The 27925-nt window shown below is 37.7% G+C and overlaps 1 protein-coding gene across 1 annotated transcript in view; it reads right to left on the bottom strand.

Moving 5' to 3' along the window:
* Positions 1-231: 231 nt before the first annotated feature.
* The window catches only part of LOC127435603 (neuroplastin-like), a 42632-nt gene continuing 14938 nt past the window's right edge, over positions 232-27925 (bottom strand). Inside the window, exons 2-8 of the mRNA XM_051689188.1 lie at positions 27652-27826; positions 26192-26286; positions 10366-10499; positions 9140-9413; positions 3512-3533; positions 3219-3294; positions 232-1495 (exon numbers count right to left, since the gene is read on the bottom strand). Of these exons, the coding sequence (XP_051545148.1) occupies positions 3234-3294; positions 3512-3533; positions 9140-9413; positions 10366-10499; positions 26192-26286; positions 27652-27826 (761 nt within the window). The 3' untranslated portion in view covers positions 232-1495; positions 3219-3233. The remainder of the gene's footprint in view (positions 1496-3218; positions 3295-3511; positions 3534-9139; positions 9414-10365; positions 10500-26191; positions 26287-27651; positions 27827-27925) is intronic.

The following is a 27925-nucleotide window of genomic DNA, read 5'->3' as shown; positions in this document are numbered from 1 at the left end:
TAAAAACAAAAAAAGGAAAAAGTTCGACATTAAGGGTTTGGAGACCCTGAAGTTTCAGTCTTGGTCTCCAATGCCCCCCTCTGGTATACAGACATATTTCTTTAAAGAATGCATGCTGCCAGCCATATGCTGGCTAAACAATCATTTACACCCACACATAAAATACTGAACCAGATGGTATTTACCTTTTGCTGAAAATAATGCAACACTGTGTAAACTGCAATATGCTGGAGTATTTTTAGCTTGTATTTTTTATTTTATTTTTGCATATAGTTTGTGGTTGTTTGCAAAAACCCATATGACTTTCTGCTGTTCAACGTAAAACAAAATGCTAGGTAGAATGTAAGGGACTGACAGCATCAGTCACCATTCACTTTCATTGTATGGGAAATTACATCACCTTTTGTGTTCCATGAAAGTCATACAGGTTTGGAACAGCATGGATGTTATGAGGATGAGAAAATGATGAATTTTCATTTTTTGGTGAATTATTCCTTTAAACAAACAAATTATGCAATAAAAGGAAGAACACATTAGACTTTGGACATTTTAATTGTTAAAGATGACATGTATATACCTTAGTCCATTCAGTAAATATTAATTTCTCTTCACATTCTGACCTAGTAGACCTTTTATATGTGTAGGGAGCTCATGCAGTGATGTGGTAAACCATGTGGAGTGTGTTCCATGATTTGAACTGTGCAATCTGCTAACATATAATATTAAAGCTTAATTATACACAACCAAATGCTAACATAAAAAAAAAAAAAAAATTGTTCTACCGCATGTATATATATTGCATAGAATAAAAAGCCATGCTGTATACTATGCATACATAAAAAGCAATCAGCCATATAGACTCAGAGATGGATAAGGTACGTAAGTATAAAATGAAGAAATGGTTTGAAAGAATATTTAAAGAGATATGTGCATCATTATGAAGAACATTCATATAACTATAGATATTTCAAGTGATTTCATACATTAATGTACAATATATGTACAAATTAAACATGGTAGAACATTTTGCAAAGCCCTTAATTGATTGATAGAATCTAATGCCACCTTACCAAATGGTATACAGTCATATGATAATCTGTACAAAAACTGCCATACCAGAAACATGGTGGCATATTTACGATAAGTTAAAGGCTTGCTTGAAAAAAAAAAAAACATTAATAAATACACAAACAAAACAAAAAGCCTGTATCAAACAGTATGCAAAATATTTTTGTAATTTTTGCCTGACATGGAAATAGTTGATTTGAGTAAAAGATTCTAAAGAAAAAGCAACACAAGCATGCAAGAAAATTTTCAGATGTTAACGTGATATATCAGCTTCCATTCAGACATCCTCCTCACACCAGATATATATGGCATGCCTTGGGTGGTCTTTTTATTCCGTTCTTCCATTTAACTTTTCCACCTTTGCCCAGTTTACCAGTCCGCTGATCCATGAGTAATGTTCATATGGTCATGAAGTGAATGTCTTTATCTGTAAACAACAAACAATAATGATGAAAGTTGGAGATATATAAAATAGATAAATTAGCATTACTGCTTTGTCTTTAGTTCCTCAATATATAAGGTTAGTTCACAAGTGGACAAGGACAAGATTTTCAGCATCAAGATTTAAGGTTACCATACATATTTGTTTAAGGTAAAGAGTATGTTTTTAGATGCTGTAACTGGTTGCTATTTCTTGCAAGTTTTTACCAGTTTTAATCCACCAGTTTAAATGATTTCACTAGTTTTCAATGGTCCTGTGGTGATGAATCGTTTTTAAACGCACTAACGTTCCATATAGACTCTCAATAAATAAGGTCACGATACCTACATGCACAATAAGTACAACAGAAGACGATAAAACCTTTTTGAATAGTTTTAGGTGGAGTTAAGCATGTCATATTTAACCACTTAAACTCCGGTGAATTTTTAGGCTGCCACCTGCAATTTTTCACACTTAAATTAAAAGCTCACCATTTATACATACTGTGGACTAACTGTAAAAAAAATAAATATTTTTTTTAAAAACTTTCAGAACATCCCCCAAATAAAGAAAAAAAGCTCATAATAAATATTGTATATGTTTAAAATCTTATGATGAATAGAAATAAAAAAAGGTTCTGTTCACTCTATCTCCCTTTAAAAAGTCTTATTTATTTCCACTAGACGGCAGCTAAAAAAAAAGACATTTTCCTCACAACTTCCATCACAAAATGCAGATCAGAAATGTAGGTGGCGTTCTAATGCATTTTAGCCCTCACAGATGTGCTCGTCCATAGACATTCAGTCTAATTTTTAGTTCATGCACCACCCCCATTGTTTTATCGAATATCTCGGCCTCTAAATGGACTAGAAGCTCAATATAGGTGTCAATAGAAATCTGAGATTCTGCCCTTTGCGATGATATAAAACAATAACATATTTTTCCGATGATTTGTTTAGCATGCTTTTTCTGCTGGACTGCATATTTTGATGTTGACATCTTGGATATAACATTGGATTATTCACCCAAGCAAGCGCACACACAAGTAAAAACACAGTATGAACAAAAATGCCTAAGTTAAAAGCAGATATAAAGTCTTTGGCTATTTGGGGCTAACAGCTGCATTGATCGGCATATTTGATGTCTTACAGAAATCATATTTCACTTTGTGATTCTTTTGAAACATTTTCAAACTGTGGTATTAGGGAAACAACATAAACTGTACAATCACATTCCTGAGAATGGAAGCTTTCATTTGATATATGACTCGTCCATTTAAGTACTATGTGAAAGACTTTTATATTCACATTAATATTTCTAGCACATAACCTCTAGGTGGCGTTTTTTTCCACGTGGCTGTTTTCAGCCCTTATTTTGTTATTTTTATGTAAAATAAATGCTAAATTGATGGTATTCTATGAAAAGTTCCCCATATGCCTGACTTATGTATCCGGTGACTTTGATGTTTTGATCGTAAACTTACTTCGTGATACAGAGTTTAAGGGGTTAAAAGAAAACTTTGGAGACAATTTTCAATGAACACCCCTATGATATAATGTCAGGTTCTTTTTTTTTTATTATTTGATTTTAACAAAATATTTATTCATGAGATTCTGATTCGCTATTCAACACTGATGATGTATAAAGGGACTGAAAAAAATGTCACGTCAACTGCCCTTATGCTATTTATTTTGGACAAGAAATACGTCTGGTGTAATTAAACACTCACCTTGTAATGATCAAATCAATTTGTATTTCTCTGACGTAGGTTTTTATCTTTGTGGTTGTTGGTGGAATTGGTTTTCCTTGAAGGTGAGATTACAAAATTAGTCAGCACATCCAAAATAAAAAAGTCCAAATTACAAATCCGCAGTTTCCTCCCATATATAATTAAATTTCATTCATCATATCCATTCATGTCCATAGACTCCTTACATTCTGTATAAATTAGACAACCGCTGGCATCAGTTATCTAGGACAGTTGCATTGTAAGTCTTATTAAAATGTAAATCTGATACTTACATTGGCCCAGCTGGTTCGTCATCTTGGGTAGAATGGAAAGCAAAACAATAACAATTTTAGTGTTCTGTTCCAACAGTTCCAAGCGGCATTATACTCCAGTTATTGAATAAATGCTATAAACTGACTGCATTAAATAGGCTATAATCAACTAAGTGCCATATTTTCATTCAATATTGAAGCTATTGTTGCACAGTATCACAATATAAGCGATTGTCCTTATAATAATACAGTAAACAAAGACTTCCCTCCATCAAAACAAAAATGCATTGGTGCGAGTAATTAAATTACTTGCACTATATAAGAACAGAGAAGATAAACCATGCAACCCATGGAGCATCGACCTACCTAATGATCCAATCCACCCACTAAGACACCTTACTAACATTCATTTAAAGACCCTAAATGCTTATAATTGTATACAAAATTAATAAAACATGCATTATATGTCAAACTGATTGACATTTCAGCTTTTTAGCATAAAATAAAAAGAAAATGCAAATTTAAAGGAGAAAAGTAAAAAGTAAAATCTTTAATAAATGTTTGAACAGACTTAAGTGGAGGATGTACATATAAACAGAGGTTATTTGAAGGTTAAAACAGAAACAGGCAGCATTCCAGTGTTGAAGGCAAATTAAAAGGCCATTTCAGCTTAAATCAAACAAGACAAGTGTAAAATGAGTAAATGTATATATGAATGGTCTATATGGTCAATGCCTGTAGGTTCATTCAAGTTGCATGCAAGTCTTTCACTTACCACAGTGTGTTTAGTTTGTGCCATTAAGAGAGAAAGAAATGTGTTACGTTGTTAAATATTAATCACAGGTACATCCTTTTAAGTAAGTTCTAGATGCATGATTTAATTGCTTAAATGAATAGTGCAGTGATTTATGAAGAAAAAAAACATATAGTGGTGCACAAAATGTGCAGATTAACCCAAATCTACATTTGTGTTTCACAAATTACAGCTGAAGTGGAATGTATACACCTTACAGCTGCATTTGTAAACAGATTTTTGTCCACATGCACACACAATGTTTAATATTGACAAAAAGCAATCTACTAAATTCATCTCTGTGTGCTTTATCTGCACCAAATAAGGTCAATACTAGGTAAAACCACTAGGTGGCGATGCTAGCCAAACAACTTCCCATTTAATGTAATGGTGTCTGAAGTAATTAGCAATGCAGGATGTGCCAAACCTCTTCCTTTGCGCCAATTAAATGTAGGAAAAAAACAAATATATGATAATCTTGCTGTTGGAGTAAAATCGGAAAATGCTTTCACTGTTTTAGAAGAGCTTTGAACCTAAAGAGAAGCTTGTGTTAAATAAAGAATATTAGGGATGCAGTTCAACCAAAAATGGAAATTCTGCCTTTATTTATTTACTTTATTACCCATTTTACTTGATTTGGAACAGAAATTGAGATTTTAAGTAGAATGTTAGCCTCAATCGCCATTCAATTTTATTGTATGGAAGTAAGATGCAATCAAAGTGAATGTTGACTGAGGCTAATATTCTGCTTAACATCTCCTTTTGTGTTCCACAGAAGAAAGTCAAGATTGAGTAAATTATGACAAAATTTTTATTTGTATCCCTTTTAGAGGGATTTGTACCTAAAGAGAACTCCAAAGGATATTAAGTCAGGGCTAAAGTGAACTTACTGGCATTCAGCAATACATTCTGATGGACTGATAACGTCTGGTTTTCCATACAATATATTGTAGGTGAGTTCTAAGTGGCATGGTACTACACCTCCATGCACATCAATAATTCACTTCCCACTACCTAGCCATACACTACGAGAGTCATATTTCCCTTGGAAACCAGATAAGTGTCCATATGACCTGACACGAGTGCACTACAGGAAAAGAAGGATGAGTTTGTGTGTGGGTAAGTGTGTGTGTGTTTGGTCTGGACAGCCTCAGACTGAATTATTAAGTAAGAGAACAAGTCGGTATCAGATAACAGAGGGTATGGTTCCAATAATCTTGTGTGAAAGGTCTTATGACGCAGCAGCAGCAGAATAGGCTTTCTGGGAGCATGGAAAGGTGATTGGTTTAAACGTAGATCTGTACAAATTCCCTGGTACAATCCACAAAAGCTAAACATGTGTATGCACATATTTGTGCAGACATTTGTGTACAAACTATTTCCACACAGAAATCATGATTCATCAATAAGTTTGCACCAACATTTTTTTCTGAATTTAGGATAGACTTTAAAACCAATCACAGACTCCTGGTGCCCTCAGAAACATTTACGATATGTTATATATACTGTATATATGACTCTAAAAAAAGTGTTAGGTATTCCTTATTTAATATAAAATCAAATTTCCTTGTATGGAAATGTGTTGAATACAAGCCAATATAATATTCCTGACTGACAACAGTAAGCTTTTTAAGCTTTTTATATCAGTAAGCTGATATATCGCCTAATTTTTGGCCATTTTGAGATTACTGGCATTTTTAGTAAATAAAATGTAGAGTAAGCATTCACTGATTTCAGAAATTTTGTGTCCATCATTTGCTAACATTAAATTGGATTGTATATGGGTCAATGACATGATTTTTGACATAATTTCTTTGTCAATTAAGTTATTCAAAAATACATAAAAAATGAAATTCACATAAAACAATTACTTGAATACAACTCTACTTTTATGAAAATATGAGCTTTTATGAGCTCAACCTTTTCTGATATTTGTTTTGTTACTTTTTTACATTTAAAACGTCAAAGTGGTGTAACCGTCTAGAGACCAAAATAAATTGCCCTTAAAATTGAATAAATTCTCATTAAAAGCTGAAATTCTTAAAAAAAAAAAAAAAAAAATGTTGGCATAAGTAGTTCAGTAATAATAATAATAATAAAAATAAATATTTAAAAACTTTTCCCCACCATATCAAAGTCAGGCGGAGTAACCAACATGCAGGTAGCCATTATGTTGTCATGTGACAAAAAATAAAATAAAACAGAGAGGACAACGTTACACCCTTATGACTGTAATTTTGAAATTTTCTTTAAAAATGGACATTGTATTCACGTCACATTGAGTAACCCTAAAAAAAAAAAAACTCAAAAAAATCATTATATTTGTCAAAATGATTTTTTTCCCTTGAAAACTTTTTTAAAGTAATGATTCAATCATGTACACTCATGTATTCAAGTTGCAAGGAAAGTGTTCTAATACCTTTTACTTTCACCTTTTTAAGTTTCACCACTTTAGTCATTTTTTAAGTCATACAATGTTTTGGTAGAAAATGCAATACTATGTTAAATGCAAACATTTTATGAAACCAAAACGGACACAAATATTACATTTCTACAAACTAGACATGATTTGAAATATAATATATATATACAGGTGCATCTCAAATTAGAATGTCGTGGAAAAGTTCATTTATTTCAGTAATTCAACTCAAATTGTGAAACTCGTGTATTAAATAAATTCAATGCACACAGACTGAAGTAGTTTAAGTCTTTGGTTCTTTTAATTGTGATGATTTTGGCTCACATTTAACAAAAACCCACCAATTCACTATCTCAAAAAATTAGAATACATCATAAGATATTGATTAAATTGATAAAAAAATTGTTCTGTGAATTGTTGGTCTTCTGGAAAGTATGTTCATTTACTGTATATGTACTCAATACTTGGTAGGGGCTCCTTTTGCTTTAATGACTGCCTCAATTCGGCGTGGCATGGAGGTGATCAGTTTGTGGCACTGCTGAGGTGGTATGGAAGCCCAGGTTTCTTTGACAGTGGCCTTCAGCTCATCTGCATTTTTTGGTCTCTTGTTTCTCATTTTCCTCTTGACAATACCCCATAGATTCTCTATGGGGTTCAGGTCTGGTGAGTTTGCTGGCCACGTCAAGCACACCAACACCATGGTCATTTAACCAACTTTTGGTGCTTTTGGCAGTGTGGGCAGGTGCCAAATCCTGCTGGAAAATGAAATCAGCATCTTTAAAAAGCTGGTCAGCAGAAGGAAGCATGAAGTGCTCCAAAATTTCTTGGTAAACGGGTGCAGTGACTTTGGTTTTCAAAAAACACAATGGACCAACACCAGCAGATGACATTGCACCCCAGATCATCACAGACTGTGGAAACTTAACACTGGACTTCAAGCAACTTGGGCTATGAGCTTCTCCACCCTTCCTCCAGACTCTAGGACCTTGGTTTCCAAATGAAATACAAAACTTGCTCTCATCTGAAAAGAGGACTTTGGAACACTGGGCAACAGTCCAGTTCTTCTTCTCCTTAGCCCAGGTAAGACGCCTCTGACGTTGTCTGTGGTTCAGGAGTGGCTTAACAAGAGGAATACGGCAACTGTAGCCAAATTCCTTGACACGTCGGTGTGTGGTGGCTCTTGATGCCTTGACCCCAGCCTCAGTCCATTCCTTGTGAAGTTCACCCAAATTCTTGAATCGATTTTGCTTGACAATCATAAGGCTGCGGTTCTCTCGGTTGGTTGTGCATCTTTTTCTTCCACACTTTTTCCTTCCACTCAACTTTCTGTTAACATGCTTGGATACAGCACTCTGTGAACAGCCAGCTTATTTGGCAATGAATGTTTGTGGCTTACCCTCCTTGTGAAGGGTGTCAATGATTGTCTTCTGGACAACTGTCAGATCAGCAGTCTTCCCCATGATTGTGTAGCCTAGTGAACCAAACTGAGAGACCATTTTGAAGGCTCAGGAAACCTTTGCAGGTGTTTTGAGTTGATTAGCTGATTGGCATGTCACCGTATTCTAATTTGTTGAGATAGTGAATTGGTGGGTTTTTGTTAAATGTGAACCAAAATCATCACAATTAAAAGAACAAAAGACTTAAACTACTTCAGTCTGTGTGCATTGAATTTATTTAATACACGAGTTTCACAATTTGAGTTGAATTACTGAAATAAATTAACTTTTCCACGACATTCTAATTTATTGAGATGCACCTGTATATATTTAAAACTTTATCCCCTTTTCTCCACAATTTTTGGAATGCCCAATTTCCACTGCTTACTAGGTCCTCGTGGTGGCGCGGTTACCTCAATCCGGGTGGTGGAGGACAAGTCTCAGTTGCCTCCGCTTCTGAGACAGTCAATCCGCACATCTTATCACGTGACTCGCTGTGCATGACACCGCGGAGACTCACAGCATATGGAGGCTCATGCTACTTTCCGTGATCCACGCGCAACTTACCACGCACCCAATTGAGAGCGAGAACCACTTAATCGCGACCACGAGGAGGTTACCCCATGTGACTCTACGCTCCCTAGCAACCGGGCCAATTTGGTTACTTAGGAGACCTGGCTGGAATCACTCAGCACACCCTGGATTCAAACTCGCGACTCCAGGAGTGGTAGTCAGCATCAATACTCGCTGAGCTACTCAGGCCCCCCCGAAATAGATTTTTTTTTAAGATTTCTAATTTTTATTATCTCAGACAACCTTATATGCCAATGACACTTATAGTTATATATCTTGGTATTTTATCAGTCAAATTATGGTGAGGACTGGTGAGGACTCCTAGTAATATCTTTTAAATATGAAAAACCTTAAACCTTTTGTCAACTTTTGTCCAAACAAAATAACCCTTTAATCAACTGCAAAAGTCTCCACCCTATTAAACTCACCGTCAGGCACATCATCCGGCTTCTTGCGCTTCTCATAGATGACAATGATGAGCACCAGGATGATAATCTCTGCGAGCACCCCCAGGAGGGGCCACAGGGGGGCCAAGATGCTCCGGACCCGCAGCACAGATGTCATGGAGGTGGAGCCAATGGCACTGGTCGCATTGCACTCATACTCTCCAGGGTCGGAGGTGATGTCCAGGTTTATGATGGACAGCTCGGTGTAGCCGTCCTTGTTAATGACGAAGAAGCGGCCAGAAGAGTTGTCAATGTCCTGGGAGGTGATTGATGGGGTAGGAGGAAAAACAGTGGCAAGAAGGAGAGGTGAACGAGGATGAAGGAAAGCCACTGATTTATACACTGATACTATACTGCACATATCTGATAAAAAAATGTTAAACCACAAATGTTTTAAGGTAACTAAAGTAACAGAAATGTAAGGATATTAAAGGAATAATCATTAGTTACTCAACCTCACATAATTCCTAGCCTGTGTGACTTTCTTTCTTCTGTAGAATACAAAAGGAGAAATTTTTAATAATGTTTATGCTGCTCTTTTCCATGCAATGAAAGCATATTGTGACCAGGGACAGTCAAGCTCCAAAGAAGACAAAAAAAGCATCATAAAAGTAATTTATATGACTCGTGCTATATTCCAAGTCCTCTGAAGCCATGCGATAGCTTAAGTCATTATTCACTGATATTCTTCCCTTACTTAATAGCTCTCAAATTTCATGCACAGTTCCACATATTTAAAACTTGGTGTGTCGTGTTTGGTTGCTATGATGTATGGATGTCAAACCTGCACCAAGCTTGCATAAGCACACTAAAATTGAGAACTATGGCGATTGGGAAGATTATCAGCGGAAACATCTGACAGAAGATTATCGTCCTGTTTCTTACACAAAGCAATCGTATAGCTTCAGAAGACTTGCAATATAGCACACAAATAATTTTGACTACTTTTAGAATACATTATGGTGTACTTGTGGTGCGTGATAGACCCTGGTCACTGTATGCTTTCATTGTATGGAAAAGAGTGGTATAAATACTCTACCAAACATCTCCTATAGTGTTCCAAGTAAGAAAGGGAGTCATATGGGTTTAAGTTTAGAAATGAGGGTGAGTAAATGATGACAGAAATGTCACTCTTTGGTGAACTATTCCTTTAAACCAAACCAAACCCAAAAAAAAAAAAAAAAATGAAACATGAACCATAAAGATACCATGTAAGCGCCGTTGTCAATTTTATGCCAGGCCCACAGGGGATAAGGATAACCCACGGATTTGCAGTAAAGGACGGCTTTCTCACCCTCATTCTTATTCTCACTGCGCTTGTGCCCCGTGATGTCTGGCACAGCTATAAGAGGAGAGTAGAAGGACAGTGAGACAATATCAGAACACACTGGGGTTGGTTTCATCATTAACATTCTGTATTACATCTCCTTTTGTGTTCCACAGAACAAAGAAAGTCATACGGGTTTGGAACAACATGAAGTAAATGATGACATCATTTTCATTTTTGCTTGAACTATCCCTTTAAGCACACAGATTTTCCATTGCAGTGGACGTTTTTGTCTTATGATATTTGCAATGACATTTTGTGTGATACATACAGTATGTGCACAAAACAAAGACTGAAGACCACACAGTTAAAATAACATTAATTATGAACGGAAATGTTGTACTTCGGTGCACAGTGCAAGATATTTACACTTTTCTTGAACTTTTTCTATTTAAAAGTTAAATACATAGTAAAGAAAATATATATATATATATAGGAAAATAAGACCTGCCATTTGTGGTGAAAATGGTTATGGTGTTTAAAGTTTCTTCATACATTTGTAGACATGCAAATTCCATTTGTGTTGCTTTGTCATGCTTGAAAAGACTGACAAAAGCGTGAGTGAGTAGCATATTATTGGTTTGAACCGCTGAACGAATATACCCTTCACTGGTCATTTGAGTGTGAACAAGACAAGACATCTCGATGTTCATTATTGAATTGAATGCACTGGTACACTCATTTGTGAATGAAATGAATGAATCAGTCATCTCGTTCATGAAGGATCTGCTGACTGGCTGAACGAGAGGAGGAGCTGCATGGCGTTCATTTAGTTTTGTCAATCTCGTTTAACAAGAAAAGGTGGCTGGATTAATTATGAATAAAAGTGAGTGATAACCACACATGACAATGACAAAAAGGATATTATTGAAACTCATAATTATTTTTTAGACTAGTATTGTTGTCTCATTTTTTGTATAGCTTGATAAAAAGTTGTGTTCTGCAGTTAACAATATGATAGATATGCTTTGTTGTCATTTGTGTGGAAACACTAATGATGCTTAAACACGCCACAGTGCTGAAGTCTCTTAGTAGAATTATGGATAAGCAAATTTTAATAAAGGAGAATAAGACCTGTTCTGGTCGTGAATGACTCTCTGCATTTGGTTAAATGTAAATATTCTTTCAAAACGTAAATGACGGTCATTTGGCACATATACAGGTGTAATGTGTAGGTGAAATTTGCAAAAATGGTCAAAGAACAAATCAGTGAACAAATCTAAATGAATCTTTTTGGTGAATGGATTCAAAAGACTCAAGTTACTGAGATGATTCAAAATCACCACCATTCAGCAGTGAGGTCCTTTCACTGCATTTTGAGAGTAAAAGTTGTTCCTTGTAATGCATGTCCAAAGACGAGTTCCATGCAACCCATTTGTCATTGAATAATGTCTCTTTTAATACCCTTTCTGTTCTATACAGCCAGTTATTGATCAAAAACAACAAAAAATAAACATTTAATTCTAATCATGCATGGCACAGATAAAATAAAGCCTTTCGAGTCTCTCTCACTAACATGGGCTCATTTACAGATGCTCTTTACAGAAATGACGGTTTTCTTAAAGAGACAGTACCAGTTTTTAGCACATATTCAACAAATCAATGTAAATACCTGTATATAGTACAAATTATGCAATTAAACAATAAACATGAAACAAAAAAATAATATGTGCAATATAATATCATATTTATTGATTGAATATATAGATTCGTTCATTTATAAAAAGCTAAAATGTGTCCAAAATGATGAAAAACTAAAAAAAATATAATTAGTCAAATTAATATTTTCATAATGTACCTAGTTAGAAGGTCCCCTGTATATTTAACAGCGTTAGCTGGGAGAGAATTTCTTTCATATGTAAGCAAAAGAGGCATTATAACTAAAATATACCCATAGGAATCTATATTGAATCAAAAGCTGCCATGCTTGAATGCATACCATCATTAAATCGAAAGAGGGACATACCAAATACTACAAAATTCATGTTAGTTTCAAGGTTGAATTCAATCACTTTTCACTCAAATTGTTTTGCTGATAATAGTATTTGTAATGGGAAAAAAAAGTATAAACTCGAAAAATGCCAAATAGAAGCATTCCCATGAGTGGTCTCAGACTTTTAGACACCTTTAATGATATTATTTTACCATATGCTGCTGTTTATGGCATATGAAGTGTAAATAGTTAATATCTCATTTATGTAATAGTTGTATGTCATGTAAAAATATATACACTGAATATATGGAGCCATAATTAGATGATTCACAGTGAAGTCTCCAATGTTTAGTCACTGAGCAACCAGCAATAATATTAAATTAATTAAATTATTAATGATAGACTGAGAACTCACACAAACAGGCTAAACATTCATGTAGAAAAAAATAAATAAAGCTTCACATGTTGAGATTCATAAGTCGAATGACGAATCTTGAGAGGAGTCTTTTTAAAGTTTAATTCAGCCTTAAGTGACACCAAATGCCTCAGTAGAGTGCCAGAGAGAGAGAGAGCGACAGATTCCATCCCCACCCCCTCAGACATGCAGGCCACCATCTGGTGCCTGTGAGCTGACCATAGGATAACCAGAAAGAGGTGACCAGGACAGGCTTAAACCGAATGGCACTTTACCAGCTGATAATCTCTCACACACAAACCAAACAGCCTGTTAGCTTTAAAGGCAATTATTATACAGAGGATCATGAGTAGATCAGAGCTGGCACTGTAGCTGACATTTGGTATATTACATTTGACAACTATAGCAAAAACCTAAAAAAAAAAATTAAATATCTTAAAAATATACAATGGGGTTCAAAAGTCTGGGTGCACATTGAAAATCTGGGATTCAAATGTCTACATTTCCAGACTTAAATTCTCATTTAAACCTTGAAATAAAGTTTTTGTTTTTTAAACAAATAAACATTATGATGTAAAATGATCAAGAAGTATTTAAGATTCTGCACTATTTCTAGGTCACTAATGAAATAAGCAAATTTGTGACATTGACTATGTTAATTCTTGTATGAAAGTTCAGATGTTCTTGCTTCCATTGATGCAAGGATGGAGCATTCTTAAAACATGCTGGAATAACATGGATCATCAGCTTGAGTGCATGCTGTCATTAAAGGTGCACTCAGTAAGTTTTTGTTCACGTTGTCTTGGACTTATAGTGGCACTTAGTGGCATCATTCAAACTCAATAGTTTTCAGTTACAGATGCCATTGTTGAAATTCACTATTCACAGCCAGCCAGGATTAATTAAATCCCTTAGTTAAATTGTCCAATAACAAGATGGTTACTGAGATTAAGTGAGTAGAATCTGGCTGGTCATGTGATCCTAACATGGCAGCCCTCATGAGGGGACCCTCTCAATGTAGAATAAAACAGCTTTTATAAGGTTATCTATATGTCCAAAGTCTTCATCTCATGTAGGTGGGCATGATTTTAGACATTGGTTTCAAAATTACAAAATTATTTCTTTAGAAGTAAAACTTTTTAATTGAGGAAAAAAAAAATTACCGCGCCTCATGTTACTCATGAGAAACTCGTGTTAATTTTTTTATTCAACTTTTCACTCAAATTGTTAGGCTGGTAATAAAAAATTTTTTTTTTTTTTTTTTTTTTAAATGTTAAATAGAAGCATTTTCAAAAGTTGATTTTTGAACCTTATTAATTAATATAGCATACACTATAATGCTTAATAATAGTCCACATAAATGTCAGTATTGTAAATTATTTTCACCGTATTGCTGAACAAAACCTGGATATCTTTCCTGCCTAACTAACCAAGCTAATGCTCACTGCTATGCTGTTATGGCCTTTCTGAGCAGCCAAGCTCAGCTCTGACTCTGCATGTGCTGTGTGCTAAAGACAGACTGACCCAACAGACAGGTTTAAAATGTCGACACTCATCAAAAAATATCCCTCCAAATATCACTTGCAGCGGTATTCAATAAACCATAGACTAGGAATACTCAGAATACATAGCACGCGGGCAACTTTTAGAAAGTAATGGGTAAACAAGGGCCAGTGAATAAAATGACCTGGTAAAAACTAGTTTACTTCAAACTTGGAAGTTTTAAGTAAGAATTAATAAAGTCATGAAGAAAAAAGTTAAAAGCTTTCAAGTTTTCAAGTGATCAGCAATTTAAAGGGATCAGCAAATGAAGAAATATGCCACAAGTCTGATAATATTTTATGTGAAATTTGAGGATGATAACTTAAATTTCACATAAAATGCGAGGTTTGGACATGTGAATGGCGAGCTCTACGCACTTTGCTAGTTTTAATACTTTTTATTACATAAACCGGTGAGATTCAATACACTCTGTTCCATAACTGTTCTAGGAGGACAATATGTCAAAGAATTAAAAATCCTCGGGCTCTGGAGACATTAAAAGACACTTACGTGCTCAAGCTGACACCCCCGAGCAGGCCGCGGGCCAGGGAGTCGATTTGGTTGGAGAAGTGCGGAAAATGCGGCGAGAGATGCTGAACATGTCGGCAATGCTGACAAAGGTCGTTGCTGACTTGGAAGATCTTGCTGTGATACGTCGATCGATCACTGCCATGAAGGCAAATTTACTGATGTGGTTACAAGAGTGGGGGATGTCGAGAAATGGATCGATTACCTGGAGTCATCGGAGAGGGAATTATCTGCTATCCGCTAGCAACCAAGGTGGATTTGGAGCATGTCTGGGAGAAGTTGGAGGACATGGAAAACCGTAGCGTGTCGTGGGAGTCCCGGAGGAAGTGGAGGGACAGGATATGGTGGAATTCCTGGATGGGCTCTTTCCGAGTCTGCCCGACATAGCAGGCCATAAGCTGGAAATCGAGCAAGCTCACAGGGTTCCGGCTCAGCGATCTGTGGAAGGAGACAGGCCCTAATCAGTTCTGACCAAATTTCTGAGATCATCCGATAAAGATCTTGTGTTACACAAGGCGAGGAGTAAAGGAAGGCTTTCTTGGAAAAACCACAGCATTTTCTTGTTCCCAGACTTTGCGAACTCGATAAGAGGGAAACGTGATCGATTCAAGGAATGCAAGAAACATTTACATCAATGGAATGTTGCTTTTGCACTGATATTCCCGGCCAAATTGAGAATAGATGCTAAGGATGGCTGAATAACATTCACATGCCCACAGCAAGCGATGTCCATTATAAAGTGAATGGAGTGAGGAAGTCATCTTGTTGTACTCACCTTGCAGCCGAGTGAACTGGCTCACTGAACATTCGCTTGACTGTTGGAAGAATCTGCGCGCTCTTTTTGTGCTGGTTTCACCTAGCGGCTGGAGTTTAATTTGTAGAGCAACACACCTTCAGGACGGTTTTGTGGATGAATCTACATGCTCTTTGTGCTCAGTCCGCCTATCAGCTGGAATTTATTTTGTGGGGTATTTCTGGCAAAGTCATTGGAGTAAGTCATTTGCTCGCACTCATGTTGCAGCCGAGTGGACCGACTCACTGAACATTCGCTTGACTGTTTGAAGAATCTGCACGCTCTTTTTGTGCTGGTTCCGCCTAGCGGCTGGAGTTTATTTTGTAGAATAACACACCTTCAGGACAGTTTTATGGATGAAGCTACACGCTCTTTGTGTTTATTCTGCCTATTGGCTGGAGTTTGTTTTATAGATTATCTTTTGCTGTGTAATTCTGTCTCACAAAATTTGTATAGAAACACCGGAATTGAGCAATCCGATGGCAGGGTTGTCGCGGGGGCTCTCGTTGGTGTGCACGGACTGTTTGAGTTTGGAGGGATGGACGGGAGTTGGCACTGTCATGCGCGTGGTTAAGGTGCAAATGTTTTCTTTTTTCTGTTTTTTTTTTTTTTTTGTTCTAGGGGATGTTTGGGGTTTGATTGTTGCACTAATGTTGGAATGTGGTCTTTATAATCTTGTCTTTGACACACAATACATTTTTTCTTATATGTCTGTGGCAGGGCGGAGGGCGGGGCCAGGTCTTGATTCCGCACACCCAGCCCCTAATTAGGCTGATTAAGCCCGAGAGGGATAAAGGCGACCGGAGACGGCAGTGCGACAGAGAGAGAGAATTACAGGCAGCTGCCTGAAACCTGTGTGTGTGTGTGTGTGTGTGTGTGTGTGTGTCTTTTGGTTCAGTTTCTCATTAAAATATTATTTATATCATCAAGCCAGTTCTCGCCTCCTCCTTTCCATTGAAATGTGTTACACTGGTGCCGCAACCTGGGAAGGAGGGATGCACCGTAGTAGAGTCCTCGCTACTACCATCCACCCCAACGGAGCAGCCACGGCCATCCACTGGGGGACGGAGGAGCCGACCGTGAGGGTAGGAGGGGCTCCTGGCTGACCATCTGGAGTGGGAGGACCGCTGCCAGGGGCGGAGGAGACCCCTTCCATCCACCGGAATGTGGCGGGGTGTTCCATCCACCAGGGGCCGGAGGACTGCCTGGGGAAGTGTGGCTGTCATCCGCTAGAGTGTGGAGGAGTGGCCGAGGACCAGGCTACTGGAGAACCGGTGAGTACATTTTTTTTTCTCTCTCTCCTCTCTCTCTCCCGCTGCTGCTCCGCGTTGGCCTTTCCCTCTCTTTTAAATATTATTATGGTGTTTTTTAGTTGGTACGATCACTGTTACAGTATATAGGTACTGCGTTTTGTTATTGTTATTGTTTCCCTCCTCTTGTCCCCTCCCTGATCCAGGTAGAGAGGGATGACCTGCCCTCCCCCTTTCCTGAGAGAATGAGGGAGGAATGTGGCAGGGTGGAGGACGGGGCCGGGTTGTGATTCCGCACACCCGGCCCCTAATTAGGCTGATAAATCCCGAGAGGGATAAAGGTGACCGGAGACGGCAGTGCGACAGAGAGAGAGTTACGGGCAGCTGCCCGACACCTGTGTGTGTGTCTTTTGGTTCAGTTTCTCATTAAAATATTATTTATATCATCAAGCCAGTTCTCGCCTCCTCCTTTCCATTGAAGTGTGTTACAATGTCAAAATGTCAAATGTTAATATGAGCGGATTGTCTCTCTCCACATGGAATGTGAATGGGTTGGGGCACCCCATAAATGAAGGAAGGTTATTTCTCTTCTTATACATAATAAATATGATATAGTGTTTCTTCAAGAAATGCACCTTTCTCCGCAGGAATTTGAAAAATTTGGAAAGATATGGGGTGGGCATTTTTTTATAGAACTGTCTTGAATAAAAGCAGGGGAGTCATTACACTGATAAGTAAACATCTGCAATTCAAATGTCTCAAACAGAGTAATGATAAATTAGGAAGAGTCACTATTGTTTTAGCTGAAATTCAGGGACAAAGTCTTATTTTGGCTAATATATATGCACCTAACGTTGATGATCAGGGCTTTTTTATAGATCTTGAAGGGATGTTGCAAGCCGCTGGCACCCCTCATGATATAATATTGGGAGGAGACTTTAATCTTTTGATAGACTCAGTCCTTGATCATAGTGAAGCAAAAGTGTGCAAGCCCCCTAGAGCAACAATGACGCTTTACAGGATGTGTAAAAATCTTGGTCTTACAGATATTTGGAGACTTTTGAACCCATTTGGTAGGGACTATACATTTTTTTCATCAGTCCATAAGATTTACTCTAGAATGTTTTTATATATATATATATTAGTCCCTCATTTCATTTGTTGTTGATTGCTCAATTGGAAACATTTTAGTCTCAGATTACGCCCTAGTGTGTTTAGAGGTGTTGCCACATACGGAGAAAAATAAATCATATAGTTGGCACTTTAATGTATCCCTTTTGGAAAATCCTGAATTCCAACAAATGTTAAAGGCTGAAATCAGTGTCTTTATGGAGACCAACTGGTCCTCAGTATCCTCTGTGGGCATGGCTTGGGAGGCACTTAAGGTGGTTCTTAGGGACCGGATCATACAGTATGCCTCATTCACCAAAAAATCCAAAGCACAAGAACTCGTGGAATTGGAAGGGAATATTAAAAGTGCAGAGGCAGAGCTGAAGTGCCGAATGTCGTCTAATGGCCTCAGAGAATTGACCTCACTGAAATACAGATATAATACTATTTTGTCACAGAAGGTAGAGTTTTGGCTATTCAGGGCAAGACCAGTCATACTTTGAGTCAGGGGACAAAGGCAGGGAAACTTCTGGTTAGATATATAAAACAGAGAGAGTCTTTTTCTACCATTCCCTCAGTGAAATCTGCTGGCGGTGAAATATTTACCTTGGCCATTGATATTAATAATGCTTTTAAAGGATTCTATCTTGATCTCTATAGTTCCACGTCTTCGTCTACTGATTAAGATATTAGAAACTTTGTGGAACCATTAGAACTTCCTAAACTGATGACTAACAGAAAAATTCTCTTGATTCTGAGATAACCTTGGAGGAGCTTGGCGAGGTAAATAAGGCCTTGCCAATTTTTTTAGATCTTATGCTACAGAACTGGCTCCACTTTTTCTAGATGTTTATATGGAATCATTAAAGAATGGAAAGCCAACCATGATACAAGCCCGGATCAGTCTGATTCTTAAAAAGGACAAAGATCGGGGAGGCCTGGGTAGCTCAGATGCTGACCACCACCCCTGGAGTCACGAGTTCGAATCCAAGGCATGCTGAGTGACTCCAGCTAGGTCTCCTAAGCAAACAAATTGGCCCGGTTGCTAGGGAGGGTAGAGTCACATGGGGTAACCTCCACGTGGTCGCTATAATGTGGTTCGCTCTCGGTGGTGTGCGTGGTGAGTTGTGCGTGGATGCTGAGGAGAATAGCTGTGTCTCTGCGGTAATGCGCTCAACAAACCACACGATAAGATGCGCGGATTGACAGTCTGAGATGTGGAGGCAACTAAGATTCGTCCTCCGCAACCCGGATTGAGGCGAGTCACTATGCCACCACGAGGACTTAGAGCGCATTGGGAATTAGGCATTCCAAATTGGGGAGAAAATGGGGAGAAAAAAAAGACAAAGATCCAAGTGAGTGTACGAGTTACCGTCCAATTTCCCTGTTCCAGCTAGACGTTAAAATACTGTCAAAAATTTTAGCTCCCCGATTAATTAAAGTTATGACATCTCTTATACATATAGATCAGGTGGAGTTTATTCGGGGCCGTAACTCTTCTAATAACATTAGGCATTTCATTAATGTCATGTGGTCAGTGGTGAACAATCAGACTCCGATCGTTGCCATCTCACTTGATGCCGAAAAGGTATTTGATATGGTAGAATGGGATTATCTTTTTAAGATTTTGAAAATGTACGGGTTTGGGAATACGTTTAGTGGATGGATTAAGTTACTTTATAGACACCCGGTAGCGGTGGTACAAACAAATGGATTAATTTCAGATCATTTTACTCTGGATAGGGGCACCCGGCAGGGTTGCCCTCTTTTCCCATTATTGTTCTGTCTTGCCCTGGAACCATTAGCAGCCATGATAAAACAGGAGGATGATTTTCCAGGGGAGATGGCAGGAGGTGTGGCACCTACGCTTTTGCTTTACACAGATGATATTTTATTATTCGTCTCTGACCCTACTAGATCTGTGCCTTGGCTCCACAGAATTATTAATTCCTTTTCTAAATTCTCAGGATACAGAGTTCATTGGTCTAAATCCGAAGCTTTGGCTCTGACAGCGTACTGCCCGGTAGCGGCTTTTCAGCCGGGCACCTTCCTGTGGCCCAAACAGGGCATTAAGTATTTGGGTATTTTATTCCCAGCAAATTTGTTTGATTTTGTTAGAGTTAATTTTGACCCTTTAATAAAAAGGTTTTCGAGCGATGTGGGCAGGTGGGCTTCATTACATTTATCTATGATTGGGAAGGTTAATGTTATTAAAATGAATTGTATTCCAAAATTCAACTACCTGCTACAATCTCTCGCTATAGATGTCCCCCTCTCTTATTTCAAGCAATGTGATGGCATAGCGATGTCCTTCATTTGGAATGGTAAACGTCCCAGATTACATTTCAGTAAATTGCATAGACCGATGACAAAAGTGGGCTAGGCCTACCCAAGATTTTGTTTTATTATTATGCATTTGGTCTCAGACATTTGGCTCACTGGTTCCTCCCTGGTTTTGTATTGAACAGGAAGTTCTTGCCCCTATTTCGCCACTGCAAAGCCTTTCTATCAAACTAACCGGAGAAGTTAAGTTACACCCCATTATCTCGCATTTGCACGCGGTATGGACAAAAGTGTCCAGAGTGTTTAATTCTGACATTTATTTAAATGTCGCTTTGAGCATATGGCTGAACCCAAAGTTATGTATTAATAAGTCCCCTTTCTGCTGGACAGAGTGGATTATGAGGGAGGTTAATACACTCAGTGACCTATAGGAGAGTGGAGTGTTGAGATCCTTTGAAAATATGGTTCAACATTTTGGGATTCCCAGGTCTCAATTCTTTAGGTATTTACAGCTGCGCCATCTGCTTTGTACTATTTTTGTGAGTAGCATGCACCCCCCTAAAGCGGCAGATGCTCTGGAAGTGGTGATTACTGCTTTTGGAAAAGGCCATGAGGCAACTGTGTATTACTCCCTGCTAATTCAGAGTCTGGGGACGAAGCTTCAACTTCTCTCAAGAGATTATGGGAGAAAGATTTAAACTTGGTATTGGAGGAGGGAGTGTGGGCTAGGATTCTAAAAAATGTCAAGTCTGCATCTAGAAATGCAAGGGTGTGCCTTATGCAATTTAAGATTTTACATCGATTCTATTGGATGCCCCCTAGATTGTATAGGCTTGGTCTTAAAGACACACCCACCTGCTGGTGATGCCAATCAGAAGATGGGGACACAACTCATATTTTTTGGTGGTGTGTTAAGATTCAAGAATTTTGGTTGAGGGTTCAGAGTTTTATGTGTGATGTATTAGGCACTCAAATTTCATTTTGCCCCAGACTCTGTATTTTAGGTGATGGGGTGGTTATTAGTATAGGGGATAAATACATAAGAAATTGGGTCCTAGCCAGTGTTATGATTGGTAGATAGATCATTCTGAGGGGATGGAAGTTGGCTGGTGCGCCCTCATTTTGGGAGTGGTGCACAGAGATGGGCAGGGTGGTGGCATTTGAGGAGATGTCAGATAGAAGTCTAGGCAACCTGGAGGTGTTTAATAAGAAGTGGGGCAGCTATCTGACCTTTCTGGAAGGCTTTCTGGGAGAGGCAGTGGAGAGGGATTTATAGTTTAAATGTGTGTGATTATATATACAGTTGCAATCGAAATTATTCAACCCCCTGACCAGTAATACATTCTGGTGATGTGAATTAAAACACATCAACTAAAACCTCAGTAAACAGTCAAAGTAAGTCTTTAATACACATTTGAGTGATTTTGAGAACAAAGAGTTCAGTTTACCCAAAGTTTTAAATAAAAAACAACTAATTCTCTCCACAAATGTCATGTCAAAAATATTTAACCCCCAAAGTCAATCATTTGTGGAGCATCCTTTATCCTTAATAACAGCAAATAAATGTTTCAGGTAAGTGTTCTCAGGCTTCGGACACCTCTCTATTAGAATTTTTACACATTTCTCATGAGCAAAAGCTTCCAGCTCATTGACATTCTTTGGTTTCTGTGCTGCCACTGCTTCCTTGAAATCCCAACAAAGGTTTGCAATGGGATTTTGATGATGGACTGAAAGGGCCATTTAAGGACATTCCACAACCTATCCCTGAATCAGATTTTGGACAACTTGGATATATCCTTGGTGTTATTTTCTTGCTGGAAAGTCCAGTGATCACCGAGCTTCAATTTACACACTGAAGGCATCAAATTTTTCATGCCAAAATGGCCTGATACCTGAAAGAATCCATGGTGTCAGTCACATAGTCAGGATAGCCGTTTCCTGCAGCTGCAAAACACCCCCATAACAGGACTGACCCACCTCCATGCTTGACTGTGGGGATGGTGTCTTCTTGTCATCACCTTGTCATCTTACTCCAGACATACTACTGACCCATGGGTCTAAAACTCATTTTCAGTTTAGTGTCATACATCTATAAAACCTTCTTCCAGGACTCCACAGGTCTTTCCTAATTACTTCTTGAATATTCAAGTCAACATTTCCCTTGGTGAAGTTTTGCTTTCTTCCACACCCCAAGAAGGTTGCAGTTGTACCATATTAAAAAAATGTATGAATGGTGCTGCCAACTTTGTCTGTTGGAAATTGAAGTGCATTGGAAATGTACTTTTAGCCATGACCTTTCTTGTGTAATGAAATAATCTCCTCTATTAGCTTTTGAGACAGCTTATTTTTAATTGCATTTTATGCATAGAAATAAATTTTTGCTTACAACGCTAAACTTAAATTTTAAAACTTAAGTGCCATTGCAGATTGATTACTTAATTTTGTTTTAAATCAATTACTTGTGTAGCCTTACATATTTAAGAAACAGCTACATGCAATAGGGGTTGAATAATTATGACATGGCTGTAAAAAATCCTGCTATTTAGAAATATTAGGTTATATATTCACACTATGACTTTGAATGTGTCAGTCAACTGATATAGATGTAAAGTTTAAAAATTCTGGGTCATCAGAAAAGCTTTCCTTTGTAGATCCTTACTGTCTTGGGGGGGGGGTTTGAATAATTTCTATTGCAACTGTATATATATATATATATATATATATATATATATATATATATAAACTCAGCAAAAAAAGAAACGTCCTCTCACTTTCAACTGCTTTTATTTTCAGCAAACTTAACATGAGTAAATATTTGTATGAATGGCCATGGCAGAACACTGACATTCCTGAAAATCCGGAAATCACGCACAGAACGAGCAGTATGGCTGGTGGCATTGTCATGCTGGAGGTTCATGTCAGGATGAGCCTGCAAGAAGGGTACCACATGAGTATGAGATCCTGTAACGCACAGCATTAAAATTGCATGCAATGACAACAAGCTCAGTCCGATGGTGCTGTGACACACCGCCCCAGACTATGACGGACCCTCCACCTCCAAAATCAATCTCGCTCCAGAGTACAGGCCTTGGTTTAACGCTCATTCCTTTGACGATAAACGCAAGTCTGACCACCACCCCTGGTGAGACAAAACCGCGACTCATCAGTGAAGAACACTTTTTGCCAGTCCTGTCTGGTCCAACGAAGGTGGGTTTGTGCCCATAGGCGACGTTGTTGCCGGTGATGTCTGGTAAGGACCTGCCTTACAACAGGCCTACAAGCCCTCAGTCCAGCCTCTCTCAGCCTATTGCAGACAGTCTGAACACTGATGGAGGGATTGTGCGTTCCTGGTGTAACTTGGGCAGTTGTTGTTGCCATCCTGTACCTGTCCCGCAGGTGTGATATTCGGGTGTACTGATCCTGTGCAGGTGTTGTTACACGTGGTCTGCCACTGCGAGGACGATCAGCTGTCCTTCCTGTCTCCCTGTAGCGCTGTCTTAGGCGTCTCATAGTACAGACATTGCAATTTATTGCCCTGGCCACATCTGCAGTCCTCATGCCTCCATGCAGTATGCCTAAGGCACATTCACACTGATGAGCAGGGACCCTGCGCATCTTTCTTTTGGTGTTTTTCAGAGTCAGAAGAAAGGTCTCTTTAGTGTCATAAGTTTTTATAACTGTGACCATAATTGCCTACCATCTGCAAACTGTTAGTGTCTTAATGACCGTTCCACAGGTGCATCTTTATTAATTGTTAATGGTTCATTGAACAAGCATGGAAAACATTGTTTAAACCCTTTACAATAAAGATCTGTTAAGTTATTTGGATTTTTACAAAATTATCTTTAAAATACAGTGTCCTTAAAAAGAGATGTTTCTTTTTTTGCCGAGTTTATATATATGTATATATACTGTATATATATAGTTTTTTTTTGTTTTTTGTGTGTGTGTACTTTGGCTTTGACCACAGGGATTTTTGTTGGGGGTCAGGATGAGGTTAGGGATTGGGAGGGGGAAGAGGAATAATGGGGGTTAAAAGTTGATACTGTGCATATATACTACCGGTCAAAAGTTTTGAAACACTTGACTGAAATGTTTCTCATGATCTTAGAAATCTTTTGATCTGAAGGTGTATGCTTAAATATTTGAAATTAGTTTTGTAGACAAAAATATAATTGTGCCACCATATTAATTTATTTCATTATAAAACTAAAATTTAATAAAAAAATAAAACAACTGATGACTTGGCCCAAATAATAAAGAAAAGCAGCCACTAAGTGCCCAACATAGATGGGAACTCCTTCAGTACTGTTTAAAAAGCATCCCAGGGTGATACCTCAAGAAGTTGGTTGAGAAAGTGACAAGAGTACATGTCTGCAAATTCTAGGCAAAGGGTGACTACTGTGAAGATGCTAAAATATAACACAGTTTTTATTTATTTTGGATTTTGTCACAACATAATTCCCATAGTTCCATTTATGTTATTCCATAGTTTTGATGACTTTACTATTATTCTAAAATGTGAAGAAAAAAATTATAATAAAGAATGAGTACGTGTTTCAAAACAAAAAGTGTTTCATTGGTTAGAATCAATAAAATGTGTTAATCGGAAAAATTATGACAGATTTTCCAGGACCATGTAATGTGATTCTGGCTACTTATAGTATTATCAATTAGCATTAGCGCCATAAATGCAGAATGAACATAAAAAAATTACACAATCTTAATTCCACTAATAATAGAATTTTTTAAAAAGCTGCTTTTACTGATTTCATGTGGATTACATTCATAGAACGAAGCAGAAAGCAGATTATTTATAGAATATCCAGTGTACAGCAGTGACAGCTCCAGAACTGACAATAAACATCTAAAAATACCAAAGACTGTTTGGAAAATATAAGGTGCGTCCCAAACCGCACACTTCTGCACTACGTTTGTAGTGTGTGTAGTATGTTAACGGTGAAACTGCAAAAAAAAAAAAAAAACAATTATAATAATCTATGAGTACCTTAATGATGCACTTTTTTAACCATCAAAACAGAGTGTGAAATATTAGACACTTCATGTATTTAGAGCAAGGCTTGCCTTACATAGCAGGAGGGGCGGAGTTACCTGGCTGCGTTGCTGGTCTGACAAAAGAATTGTAAATAATAGAGAATGCAGCAACTAGCTACAGTGAAACTTCAGTGAAAACAACACCTTACAAATGTAAGTTGAATGCTTTACTATCAACCACGCTGTGTGAATATGTACATTGTTTGAGATATAAGTGTTGAACTAAGGTTGGATAATGCGTTAAAGCTAGTGGCAACACATCTCATGCGTTTGAAATGTCACTTTAGTCAGCTGGTAAATGGCGAATGCTTCCGTGTAGTAAAAACGTTAAGTGTTCCATTTGGATGATACTACACTTTGAAAATTCATACACTACATGGCTGAGTGCATAGTGGATACTGTAAACAAACCATATATTTTTGGTAATTGTCTTTTTATTTATAACAGGTTTCATCAGTCAAAACATCTTTTGGGGCATTGAGGTAGGCATAATGTAATAACTTTCTTATTCTATGACCATATTTAGAACAAGATATGCACGTGAGCGCTCCCTGGCTTCCTGGGTGAATGGAACTCACACCATATGAGAGTATTAGAGTGCTTTAGTGCTTCAGATCATGTAATTTAGTGGAAAATGGACAAATAAATGAAAAGATACAACGGCGAGCAACTTATAACCTCGTAGGAGGCCAGATTTGGCCCCCAGGCCAGACTTTGAGTATCACTGCCATTGACCATTCAAATGTTATGTTGTATATCAAATTCTGAGAAATGTGAGGATACAAGAGGGAACCTTACCTTTAACCTCAATGGTGGCATTTGCTGGGGGGGCCATGTCAAACTTGTACACGCACATATACTCGCCCGCATCATCTGGCCTCGGTTTAGTAAGTCTGTGTAAAAGAAAACATGAGATTAACTTTTTAAAAGTACAGATATTCCATATAGTTTTAATTATTATGCATGCATAATTATATATATATGTATATATCTTATATATGGCGTCACAAAACAACGGGGCCACTATGTTTGATTGCTCATATCTTAAAAATGCATAAAGGCGTTTGCACAATTTTTAGCGTAATTCTGCGACTTTTTGTATACAATAAAAGAATGTCACTGTGACGTAATCATTCAGTACCATGGTATATATCAAAGTACCATGGTGGTACCATCAGACTGTACTATGGTACCACCACTGTACTTTATTGTAGGGTTAAAACATTGTTCTCTGCAAAGCTCAAGGTCACATGTTTAGATAAATCAATGTCATAATCATAATGCATATTATGATTTAAATTAAAACCAGAGTTTACACTCCCAGCCCAAGCTTAAACCTTGTGTGTATTGTAAAAAAAAACTACTTATTAAGCGTGTTTACCCAAGTGGTGAGTGGTTCTCATCCAAGGGGCCTCAATATGACTTAAATTAATTTAAAATAAGATATAATCATCTATGATATGTTAAAATAATATATTACATTTCATCTAGATTTTTAGTAGTACAACATGTAAACTGATACTATATATATAAGAACATACAGTTCTTGAAACTTCTGGAATCACAAAATGAACTGTAATTATTTTAATCTTTTGACACTAATAATTTCTGTTCATAAAAATGTTGAAAACAATTAGCTTTGTCATCATTACAGCAGAAGTACCAGGAGGAAATATCTTAGTCTACACAGGGGACCTGAGTCAAAAGGTTGAGAAGCGCTGTTTAAACAGGCAGTAATAAATTCAACTCATTGGCATTATTGGTAAAAGAATCAGTGCACTCACACAGAATGAATAACCCTTAGGTAGAGTAAACACTAAAGCAGGTTAAATGTTAGCAGTGCACTAGCTTGTGCACATATGATTAGTCTGATTAGATTAGTAGTCATGCAGAGAGATTAGCAAAACGTGGCAGTTGAGAGGGAGGCCTTGGACTGGATTTAGACCAGTGCAGAGCGCCATCAACAATAGACAGTCAACCAGGGCTTGAAAGTCACCGATATTAAACGTTTACAAAACAAAGTTTGACTCAGCTAATGAAAATGATTAAAAGCTACCAATTATTATCCCCTAGAAGCTTTTTTTTTATATATATTTTGATCTGATCTGGCAAATGTACTCTCCTGAAGTTTGAATAATTCATCCCCCCCATATAACATATAAGCAATACGCCTATATGTTATAATATGTACCAAACTCAAGCAGAAGCCATCAATTTTAAACAGCACACATAATGTTCAATACCACAGAAGCACGTACTTGTACTCAGTGTTCTTGTCGTAGCTCTTTGTGTCTGGGATCTCCTCCCCATTCTTCATCCAGAAGCTCTCTTGGTGGGCGTTTTGAGAAGTTGTGAGGTTGCACTGAAGTGTGATTGGTGGGCTGTGGTAACCCATGGGTAAGATCATGTGATCTGATGAAAAGATTGTTGGTTCTGAAAACACAGATGCTTCAGTCAAGGCCAAAGACATACTACCGTATTGATTGAAGAGGACAGTGAATATACCTCTATATACTCTGTGTGTTATATGCT

Source organism: Myxocyprinus asiaticus, chromosome 46, assembly GCF_019703515.2.
Source record: "Myxocyprinus asiaticus isolate MX2 ecotype Aquarium Trade chromosome 46, UBuf_Myxa_2, whole genome shotgun sequence".
Lineage (NCBI taxonomy): Eukaryota > Metazoa > Chordata > Actinopteri > Cypriniformes > Catostomidae > Myxocyprinus > Myxocyprinus asiaticus.
This window is presented reverse-complemented; position numbering and strand designations above follow the sequence as displayed.